At 34.8% G+C, this 12,422-nt stretch overlaps 1 protein-coding gene across 1 annotated transcript in view; it reads right to left on the bottom strand.

Annotated features, from left to right (window-relative positions):
• Positions 1–1,820: 1,820 nt before the first annotated feature.
• The window catches only part of bcr (BCR activator of RhoGEF and GTPase), a 117,752-nt gene continuing 107,150 nt past the window's right edge, over positions 1,821–12,422 (bottom strand). Inside the window, exons 17-23 of the mRNA XM_087300992.1 lie at positions 9,056–9,115; positions 8,859–8,968; positions 6,736–6,875; positions 6,521–6,655; positions 6,330–6,435; positions 5,751–5,913; positions 1,821–3,367 (exon numbers count right to left, since the gene is read on the bottom strand). Of these exons, the coding sequence (XP_087157118.1) occupies positions 3,278–3,367; positions 5,751–5,913; positions 6,330–6,435; positions 6,521–6,655; positions 6,736–6,875; positions 8,859–8,968; positions 9,056–9,115 (804 nt within the window). The 3' untranslated portion in view covers positions 1,821–3,277. The remainder of the gene's footprint in view (positions 3,368–5,750; positions 5,914–6,329; positions 6,436–6,520; positions 6,656–6,735; positions 6,876–8,858; positions 8,969–9,055; positions 9,116–12,422) is intronic.

Raw genomic sequence — 12,422 nt, 5'->3', positions numbered from 1 at the left:
ATAAGGCTGTGCTGCCCTCACGTGGACATATATTTCCTTTGAGTAATACTGAACATAAATGAGCCTCACAAATTCTTCAGGGAATACATTATAATTTTAAATAAACAAAAAACTTTTGAAGAAACAAACAAGTGTTCACTGTAAAACACAATAAGTTAGGGTAACTCCAACCATTTGAGGAAACCAATTGCTACAAAACATTTAGGTTCAGAAAAACTAACCCTAATGAGTACAGTGAACTAAATCCATTTGAGTACATGAAGCAATTTGAGCACAGTAAAACTTAATAAAGATAACTCAAACCAACTGAGTACTGTAAAACTCAGTAAGTTAAGGCAACTCAAACCATTTGAGAAAACCGATAGCTACCAACCATTTAAGGTTAAAAACTAATCTTAATGAGTACTGTGGACCTAATCAATTTAAGTTGAAGTAATGAGACATTTAAGCGATTATGTAAGTGTTGATTCAGCAATAATAATGAACACCTGTTAAGCTGAATCACTGAAGAAAAACACAAAAATGCAGCCCATTCAGTCACAGCCTTAAAAGAAATAAAGCACATCCAATTTCTATTACTAACCTGCTTGGCTTTTAACACTTTCAACACTTTTTAACTTCAGCACTTCTGAGTTCAAAACTCTTTTCAAATGAGTAGAGTTAACTTCCAGTAAATTTTGAGTTAACGACACTCATTTCATTTGAAAAATTTGACTGTTGGGTTTTACAGTGTATGTTAAAACTAAAATATTACAATTACAAATACATGAGCTGCATGGAAACTACTTATGATAAAATAAAAAATAACATTTTACAAACAAACAAAAAAAAAAAACAAGAAGCATGAGGTATTCATATACAGGAGGTTTTATTCAACATTTTGTGTATAAACATAGGCCGCAAATGCCTTCCAAACGTTTCAGTCTGCAGAATTCATTATCTATTTGTACAGTCCTATAACCAGAACATTTAGATATTAGCAAGAATAAATAGTGACAAAAACCTTAAGAGGAAAAGGGGAGAGCATCCAAAGCCTGTCCCAGTGGCTGTCCAGCATGTCTTCATGTGTTTAAAGGTAAGATCTCAACATAAATCATCAGAACATTACAAATGGATGACACAGACGGACTCCTGCAGTGCCAATCACTTCAAAACTGTTAATAAATCCCTCAAAGTTTTCAGAAAGTGTGATGAATCTGTTTGTAGACGTTGTCTCTCACATTGTGTGATACAATCGCATTACGTATCTAAGAAATGTCATCACATTAGTCTTTAAACTATGTGCAGTGCAAAGAAATCCTTTCTCGGATACCATGAACTGGAGCATATATCCAATATTCCTAACCCAGTAACATTCAAAAATCTAAATAAGCACATTAAATAAGTAATAAACACAACAGGAATGCTTTGAATCACCTAATGCCTTCTGACAGCACTAGATCACAGTTTATGTCAAGAGTTACATAAAAGAAAAGCAGGGACATGTCTAGAAGAAGAAGAAGAAGAAGAAGAAACCCACATGTGAGGCTGAATTCAGTTCGGACAGGTGCACAATACAGAAAATGTACATTGAATGTCAACAATCAGGACAGAAGAGATGAATAGTTTTCGATAATGGGAACGCACAATGTTAACATATTGACAGAAATTCCTTTTCAGTCACTTCACCCCTTTTTTGTATATATGTGTATATATATATATATATATATATATATATATATATATATATATATATATATATATATATATATATATATATATATATATATATATATATGAATGAAAAAATCCTTCAACAGTAGCCACAATTAGTTTGAACGTAAAAACACACAAAGAACACTCATCAAACTTAAAAAAAAACTTTTCAAAAAATAAAACATGCCTGCATGTTAAATTAAGTAACTAAAGCACCTTTAACTGAAATAATAAAATTAAGAGCATTCATTTTAACTGCTATAATCAACACTATAAAGACAGAATACCTGTACTTTTCCTGTACTGCATCATTCTCTGTTTATTAAACGTTCCTTCATGAAACCATCTGACAGGACAGTTTGTGCTATATACAGCGTTGTTTTCTTACCTTGATGTCTGACGATGAGACAGAGAGGCACTGCTGTATAGTTGTGAGCCAGACATAAACCACAGTGTGCTGTGAAGCTAGCGAGAGAGCGCTAATGTGATCGAAATGCTAAAAAAAAGCTCTCCGTTTGGTCATCTCTCAACACTAGATATACGGCAGGGAAAACGCTAACATTGTGTGCTATCCTCTGAACATCTTCAAACGATGAGTCAGAAAGACTGTAAAAATAAGAGGATATGTAAGAAATCTACAGTACTTCATAACAAGGATAAGTCAGCGACAAACGTAGAAGTTCTTTGAAAAAAAGACACTGATGTTGCTATTCGCCCCCAAATAAATAATCATAATTATTCTATGTGTGTTGCTTAGAAAAAAATCAGAATAACAAAAAATATATTGACCCTTTTGGTTTAGAACGTTTACCTCTCTCTTCAAATATGAGTGACAAATATGATCTAAACTACGAAAGTATAATGAGACATGTTTTTGATGAATCCTATTGCTTGTTAGAGAGCCAAAATAAAAGAGTGAGATTTGTACTTGATTGTTTCTTGATGTTAGAATCACATCAACACGGATGATAACTGAAACGAACACCATCTTTCACACAAAAATCCTATTAAATCAAGTCTTTTAAATGACTGACAAACACTAAAAAGAAGCTACCCATTTGACTTTTACAGAGTCTGCAATAAGAACTATGCTGAACTGCAATGTAATTATCTATGTCATAAAAGGATCCAAAACCTGAAGTATGATACTGAACTGTAGCAGCGCAGCAAAGGCGTCGTTACCAGTGGGGACTGACGAAAAAAGGACAAACGTAAAAAAGTCAGAAAAGACAGAATTCACTGTCACCAGCAGATATGAATAACTGTTACATGCTCAGAAACGAAGAGCAAAGGTGCTGAATGGACAGTGATGTTCAGAGAAACATAGGCGGTTTATATGGAGGGTTCAGTAATATTCAAGATGTGCTCCCAGTAAGTAGAGTTCTTCAAGGATAAAAAGGACTGTGGTGCCCTCTAGTGGCGACAGCTAGAAAATGCGCGAAAAGGCAAAGCACTCCTGCTTTTGCCCAGTAGGAGTCGCTCTTGTGCATTCCAGTGTCCCTTATGTCCAATAGATGGACATGCCCGCCTACTCGCTTTCTGTCCCATTGGTGTGAGACTTACATTGAGAACAAGCACTCCTTTAGACCTCTGTGGAAAACAGGATACTTTGTCTCTTACTGTCTGGGGTCGGGATGGTCTCCAGCTGAAGGAAATACAGCAAAACTTGCACCTGCAGAATAAAAAAGATGGAATTATTTATATATATATATGTCTGAAAACATGTATTTGTGTATGTTTTATATCATTTTACCATTGCAGGGGGGCTGGGGTAAATCAACCAAAAATTACAATTTTGTCCTAATTTAATCAGCGTTGTCTTGTTTCAACATTTTTGTTGAACATAAATGAAGATATTTTGAAGAAAGTTGAATACCTGTAACCATTTACTTTCATAACAATTGTTTTTTATTCTATGGATGTCAATAGTTACAGGTTTACAACATTCTTCAAAATATCTTATTTTGTTCTCAACAGAACAAACGAACAAGACAACTCAAACTGATTCAGAACAAGTCAAGGGTAAATATTATTTTATTTTTGGGTGAACTTTCCCTGTAAATTATTTTCTGTCGTCCACAGAGTTTAAACTCTAAATATTAGGGCTGGGTATCGATTTAGATGTCCTGATTCGATTTGATTCGTCATTTGATTTTGAATTTCATTCAATGAACTTTTTAATACAAAAATATATCAAAGATTTAATACAAATGCTACTGAAATTTCTACAAATGATGAGTGAACACAAGTGCTTTAGTACAGTAAAACAGAACCCATCTCATGAAAAAAACAACTTTTTTTCAGTCAAAGACAGTAGGACCCCCTGTCACTGACACTTTATTTAATCTGTTTATCTATAGCTGCATCCAAAATTGCATACTACTCATGTAGATACTACATTTGAATTTGAACATTACAAAAGTATGTTCTTTATACTATCAATGAAATTTAGATGTAGTACGTCCACCATATATCATTATCACTTGGCCTACCCGCATCAGTTGCATCGCTTCATTCATGAGTTCTCTCCTATGGCATCATTGGATATTGTAGCATCCTTTAGATGCATACAACAGAATCGCTCAGAAAATAGTCCGTCATGCGGGTGCTTCTCACTTACTGTTTTTCAATTCTTTGATTTTAGACATGCAACTCAGCTAAATTTTTCACAAACTACATTGTAGAGAATTATTTGATTTCAGATGCATGAAAATTGGTGTCTATATGTAGTATATTAGGCTGTTGTTGCTTTAAGACCTTATACACAGGTAGATTGTCAGATATCCTTTCACGTTAGACTTGACTGACTGTTTACATAAACACTTGGTAAGATGGGCATTTAGACAAATAAGGGTGTATTTGACCATTCAAGTTCCAAAAAGCCACAGTTAATTCAGCTTTGCATGCTGAAGTATATCTGTCACCATATATGTTTGCTTGTGTGCAACAGAAAGGCATCTGTCAGTCATTCATGTTTTTTAATACTCATACATGCCACAGTGTTTTTGCTACTCTAATGTGTAAAATCAGTACTGAGCTGTGCGAATATGTTTACAGATAAACTATATCAGGGGTCTCAAACTCAATTTACCTGGGAGCCGCAGGAGGCAAAGTCTGGGTGAGGCTGGGCCGCATAAGGGATTTCACAAAAAAAAGTCCTCAAATGTCATTATTAACAGTTTTAATTATTTCTTCTGAACATGAAGTGTCCTGAACATTAATAGAACATTGAGTGAAGATTATGAACAGTTCTTCTGAACATGGCATCTTTTGCCTACTTCTTGCTGCCAGAGACTTGACAGCGCTTCTTCTCACAAATCTGAACCACATTTGGCTTTAGAGCGGAAGCAGTTGAGATCCTCAGTATGGCTTGAAGATGATCATCATTAAGTCTAGACCTGTCTAGACTCACTCAAAACTTCCATTCCCTCACCTAAAAAAAGGCGTATATATGTATAAATAAAACACCCCCACCCCACTCCAGTCACATCAGTCTGTATCTACCTATAATATATATAAGATGCAGGCTGTAGCTAGGTAGGTGGCAGGCTGCAGTTAGGTAGCTAAGTGGCAGGCAGGGGCGGGAACAGCTTACCTTGGTTCTGGCCGGCGCGAGTTCCCTACTAACACTTCCCGCCTGTCACAGCGTCTAACAAAGGGGCGGGGTGCGTGGTGACGTCACCGGCATCCCCGCCCCTTTGTTTACACGGCGGGCGGGGAATGCCAGTGACCGCTGTGTACGGATAGAATCAGCGGAGCGGGGAGCGCTCTCTCTCCCCGCTCCGCTGATTTTGTCAGTGTACAGCGGTCGGCGCGGACCACAAAATATTGCACTGAAGGCCGCAAATGGCCCGCGAGTTTGAGACCACTGAACTATATAGAATAATTTCTGCTAACTGACATTCATCTAGCCCTAACATGCTTATTAGAAATACTTAGAAAACTTCTGGAATTAAACAGTTTAAAAATGTTTCTTTTGTTTCTAACCTAATAAAAATGGCCAACTAAGGAAGTTTTTTTTTATCATTTGATTGTGTAAATTGGTTAGAGCATACCTGTGACATGACTTCCAGAGACCAGCTGTCCCCCATCGTGATAGGCTGTGTGGGGTTGGTGGGGATCTTGCTGTCCTTCTCAGCAGGTCGTAACAGGGTCGGCCCAAACACTGTGGCCAGATTGTGAAGAGACATCTTGTTTACACACTCCTTCTCCGCAATCCTAAATACAAAAATAGAAAGAGCATAAAGAAAAAATCTTCAATAGAAACAAAACATGATAATGTCATGAATATGTTTTCATCCAGAAAATATTACGTTTCTATACATAAATATATGAGGAAAGCTTTTTCTTAAGTAAAATAAACTTACTTCAAACTAAAAAAAAAATATTTTACTGGCACATTATTAAGCTTGTTTTGAGGAAAAACTCACTTAATTTTGCCTAAAAACAAGACAATGTTTTACTTGCCTAAAAAAGGCTTCTTGATTTAAGATTTTTTTGTTATTTGGACTAGAAACAAGATAAAGACAAAGATTCTTTTTGGAGTGCTTAAAAAGTTTGACCTAGATGTGTTCATAGTGATATTTACACAACTTTGAAACCTGTTGAACCAGTGAAAAAAGTCATCAGTCTACCTCTTGAGATGATCCAGCAGGAAGAGGAAGGTGACCAGGTTAGGCTCTGGTAGAGACAGCAGCAGATTGAGCATGCAGCTTTCTTTAGCTACACTGTCCGAAAGAGCTACAGAAGGAGTATAATAAAAATTATCCACCATCCAGAAGCCAAAGAAATGTGTCTTCTAAATAATAAAAAAAGATTGACGAACCAATGCCCCCTGCAAAGTTAGGGTAGAGCTCATCAGTGAAGAGGGGCTCAGGAAGCTCTCTGAAGTACAGTTTCAGCGTCCCAGCGATGGCGTTCACATCCATCTCACTCATCATTACCGACACATCTTTATTATCTGTTACAGAGAGAAATCAGCTGTTAAACTGGCTAAACGGACGTGTCTGTTATTGCTCTGGGAGTCTGACGGCCACTCACTGGTGTCAAAGGCAGTCTTGAGTGCCTGGATGTCTGTGGCCACTCCTGAGACACGGTAGATACCCACTTCCTCCATTCCTCTTCTCTCGATTTCCTCTAGACACTGTCTGACGATGTAGGGCACTTTAGAGCGCTCCCGTCTGAGGCGAGAATAAAACCAGAATTATTTTTTCCAAATTAAAATAATTGCTTTCTGTATAAACAAATCTAATTCATTCCTATGATGGCAAAGGTGATTTATTTATTTTTGGTCTGCAGTATTATATGATTCTTCAGAAAAAAGTTTAATATGTTGATCTGCCTGAAAAGCGCTCAATTTCAATCAGGGTATCTGCAGGCTACTAAGAAATATATATAAGACCTTTATAATACCACACAGATAAAATCTATGACACATTTTATAGTACAGAATTTGCAAAAAAGCACGCAAAACACCCGATTACCATCATTAACACTCCTTATCATAAAATAAAAGAGTGAAAAACCTCAAAACACTATTTGATCTGACTAATAATACCTAATAATAATAATAATAATAATAATAATAATAATATTTTGGATGCAGCAGCACTCTGTGGTAAGCCTAATGTTTCTGTTGTAGGCAAGACGGAGCAAATCTGAGAAATGTTGAGTGTTTTCTGACAATTTTCCTCAACTGCTTTGTGTTTTTTTATGTTCAGACTTGTAAAACGTTTTCGCACAAAATACACCAAACCTCCAACACACTGCCACTAACAGGTCTTAACCACAGTGCAAAATTAGGCTTATGTAACTAGTTTTCATTACATTTGCTCTTCTTTACTGGATCGATAACATATTTTAAATCCTTATAACACAGATTAAAGACATCTTAGGACTAATTAGGGCCTTATTGATATACAGTGCTCAATATATAAAAGTACACCACTCACACATCTCTCATTTAAATTAATATTTTTCTATAAGAAGCTTTACAATACTGTATTTGTGCATATACATTAGATTAGTCAGTACTGATGACAAATCTGGAGCTTATGATAACAGTCTAAAATAAGTACACCAAAATTTTATTGTTATAAAAATTTTTTAAGAGAAAAATTTAAGAGAAACAAACAAACAAAAAATAGTTAAAATTTTGTGGTTTGTAATTTTTTTCTCTCCTAATATTTTGCCATTTTTTCTATTTCTAAAGATGTTCAATGACTAAAATATTATTTTAATGACTATATCTGTTTAATAAATCAGTTTTTTTCAAATGCACCAAAATATATAACTATATTCACTGAGAAATGGATAAAATATTTATTTTTAAAATGGGGTGTACTCAATTATGCTGAGCACTGTACTATGGAATTTAAGATTTTTGTTCTTTAAGACTTATTAAAGATCCATGATTACCCTGTTAATGGAAAATTAATTTGTCATTTTGGACTATAAAATAAAAGACCATTTATTTGTATAAAAAACATTACAATTAGTTAAAACATGAATGTCTTTTCTGAAAAAAAAATAATGCACAACCTCAGAATAAATATATACATTTCTTACAAAAAAAAACACTACTTTCTACTTTCCCCAAACTTTGAACAATATTGTAAATGCCTTTTCTCGCACACAGATTCAGTTTTTTTCCAAATATTTTTTTATGGAGATGACAGGCTGTGTTCACTGTACCTTTTCATATTATGTAAAAAGTATGTTAATTACCACAATAATGCCTTTCCTTTTCAGCTGTACCAGTATGCCGCTTTGTACTGGCTAAATGTCAACACTTTTATATATTTTACATCGAGAGACGTGTTATAGACATGTTAGGGTCTGGGCATCTACACTGGTGTTGTCATGTGTTGTCTTTATAGCATTAATTGGTTCTGCCCTTAAACGCATTATGAGGCTCATTAAAAGCAATCCTCATTACTGTCAATCAAATCCGGCCACAAACAACGCACAAAAAGGGCAAAGTTCAATGAAGCATATAATATTTAACATATTCAAATATTCAAAAAGAGTCAATGAATGCCTATTAACATGTCAAAAATAAATGACAACATTAAAATGTTTGTGCTTTAAGCTTATGTTTGTGAGAAGCACCAAATAATTAGCAAGTGTATGTCTATCTTCATGTCAAATGTGTGTTAACTCACTTTGTTACAGTGGAGATATTTACTCCAAACACGCCCATGGGTTTCCGAGAGGGCATTCTCTTCAAGCTGAACTCCCGACTAGTGAACTTCATAGATATCTTCACCTCAATCTTCAAAAAACAGATGTATATTGAGTAAATACAGTGCTGAATGACAGGATAACAGAATAGCAATAGATGTAAATACAGTACACTCACCCCATTCATAGGGATAACTGTTCTCTGCCAGTCTTTACCCTGGAGCATCTGAGGATCCAGCTGAAACCATCAAATACAACAATAAATACAGTGGGATTTCAATCACAGGCACAGAACATTAGTTTTGCTGAGATCCTGACTGGTTTCATCCATGTACCACGGATGTTACAAATGTTATTCATAATGCAAGTTCTCCTTACACAGCAGTGTTACACTTCACGGGCCACTTTCTATGACCCCTCTAAGCAAACGTGAGACCATCTGGAGTGGGCCAAGTTCAGCGTGTTCCTTTCCCTCATCCTGGCCTAATCTCCATATGGTCTCGTGTAAGGCCTGATCCTGCTCTGCTATCTAATCTCATCATCTCAGTCATTACAACCTGTCTGTCAACGGGGCAGAGAGAGAGAGAAAGAGTGAGAACTGGGGCTTTGCCCGGCCAAACACCAGTGCCAGCTAAGGCTCTCAGAGCTTTACTGCCGTACAAAGACAAATCCACACACACACACACACACACATACATACACACACACACACACACACACACACACACACACACACACACACACACACACACACACACACACACACACACACACACACACACACACACACACACACAGCAAAATAATTATTTATTACTATTATTATACTATTTGTATTTGAAGTAAATTGTGACACAAATGCCAATAATTAAAAGCTGTGGTATAACCTCAAATGCAGTCAAATATAAAAACAGTGACATACACCTTAATGAAGAATAAAATAAGAATAATATTTTTTATTACTATCAATGCTTAAATAAAATTATTTGTTTATGTTATGGCTTGAAAAATAATTGTTTTAATTGTTATCACAATTATTTAGCAAACAGTTGTAGACAGTAGTAAAATATGCAGTGACTGATATTCCCACTTCCAAGATAATCACATTTTATTACATTTTATTTTAAATAATTGAATAGATCACTGAAGTAATAAATAAATAAATAAATAAATAAATACAATTTCAGATAGATATAAGATAGATAAATATAAAAAAGTTTGGAAATGTTATTATTTGATAAAGTACAACATGCCAACCTGCTGGTCATTTCCATGATAACCAACATAAACTTTTTTAAACAAACAAACAAACAAACAAACAAACAAACAAATAACAAAATAAAATTTTATATAAATATAAAAAGTTATAAGTTATATACAATATTCTTTGGAAATGTTAAAATATTTTTGATAAAGTACATGGCAACCTGCTGGTCATTTCCAGGATAAGCAAAATTAAACAATATTTTATTTAAATTAACAAACAAACAAAACAATCAAATAAATACATACAATTTTAGATAGATATAAGAAAGATATTTTAAAAAAAGTTTGGAAATGTTAAAATATTTTTTGATAAAGTACAACATGCCACGTTGCTGGTAATTTCCAAGATAACCTAAATAAACTATATTTAAAATAAATAAATAAATATTTTTTATTAAAGTAAATTTAAAATAAAATAAATATAAATAAAAATATATTTTATTAAAAATAAAATAAATATAAAAAGTTATAAGATATATAATATTCTTTGGAAACGTTAAAATATTTTTAATGAAGTACGACATGGCAACCTGCTGGTTATTTCCAGGATAAACAAACCAAACCAAAATAAAACCAAAATAAACCATTTTTAAAATAAATAAACTAATTAATTAATTAATTAATAAACACAATTTCAGATAGATATACAAAGATATAAGATATTTATTATTTTAAAATGTATTTTAAACATTAAAATAATTTGCAAAATTACCAGGATAAGCAAAAAATAAACTTTATTTTAAACAAATTAACAAATAAATGAATAATGAAATAACAATGTTTAGCTGCATATTATTTACATGTATATTAAATTATAGCAAGGCACCTTGCTGTCAATGGTTAAATATTTACTCATACAATATACATAGAATGCTGTTCCCTTTCCACATAAACAACAATCACATGTTTTCCCCATCACTTTACCTTTCGTCTGTATAAGACATTTTGCACACGGCCCCATAATCTTGTCCCTTTGCCTGCTGGTGTATTTAGTAAAGAATTATGAATCTCCACATCCTCCACCAGTCCCACATCACAGTGCACATTAGGTGGAGAACAGCTCTTGCACACCACACCCAGTCCTAGTACTTCAACTTCACTCATCATCTTCCTCTCTACAACTGTGCAAAAGCTGACCACAGATCTTCAGCTGAAACTAGAAATTCCTTGAGAAGCGGTGTGATATGGATGTTATGCATCCTTGAGTTACCGTACTGTCCCGTATATCCTCAAAAAATCAGATGTTGTCCTCAGTTCGATTAATCAGAAGATTCTCTATACCAAATCTTCAACACCAAGCAGCTCTTTTAACAATAACAAATCCAAAGTCCATGGCACGTGCTGATTTACAAAGATCCATTTATGCAGTGTAATGCAAATGCTGTCATTAATGATTCACCCAGTGCATCAAAAAATCTTTATAGGGAAAGATTCGTTTTCTCTCCTATTTTACTCTTTGCAGTCTGTACACTGTTTCTTTGTGTAAATCTACAGAACTTTCTCCCTCTGCACCTCCAGGTTGTAATAGATGATCCCTTGATTTACCTTAGTCTGAGTAAGCTGCTCTGCCCCGACCCATAAACTCCATCCAGAGCCACTAACATCCACTGCACCAATCAGAGCATGCCTTAAAGCTTTTATTTTGAGTAAAGATAACTAAGTAGAAATAAATAAATAAATAAACTATATTTTAAAATATAAAATGTATATGTAAAATAGAAAGAAAGAAAGAAAGAAAGAAAGGAAGGAAGGAAGGAAGGAAGGAAGGAAGGAAGGAAGAAGCATGTCCTAAAGCATTGGCTAAATTCATAAAGTTGGCTCAATTCAGTTGGCGTTTCTGTGTGGAGTTTGCATGTTCTCCCTGCGTTCGCGTGGGTTTCCTCCAGGTGCTCCGGTTTCCCCCATAGTCCAAAGACATGCAGTAAAGGTGAATTCCGTAGGCTAAATTGTCCGTAGTGTAGGAGTGTGTGTGTGAATGTGTGTGTGGATGTTTCCCAGAGATGGGTTGCGGCTGGCAGGGCGTCTGCTGCGTAAAAACTTGCTGGATAAGTTGGCGGTTCATTCCGCTGTGGCGACTCCGGATTAATAAAGGGACTAAGCCGACAAGAAAATGAATTAATGAATAGAAAGGAAAATAAAGAAGTGTGCTTTATTCTGAGGAACAACGTAAAAAATATAATCAATAAATAAATAAAACACAGGTAAAATAAAAAAGAAAGAAAGAAGCAAAGAAGCATGCCTTAAGGCCCAATCCCAATTCTACCCCTTTGCCCTTCCCC

Source organism: Danio rerio, chromosome 21 (genome assembly GCF_052040795.2).
Source record: "Danio rerio strain M-AB ecotype USA chromosome 21, GRCz13ab, whole genome shotgun sequence".
Classification (NCBI taxonomy): domain Eukaryota; kingdom Metazoa; phylum Chordata; class Actinopteri; order Cypriniformes; family Danionidae; genus Danio; species Danio rerio.
The sequence above is the reverse complement of the archived record's forward strand: the minus strand, read 5'-3'. Positions and strand labels throughout refer to the sequence as shown.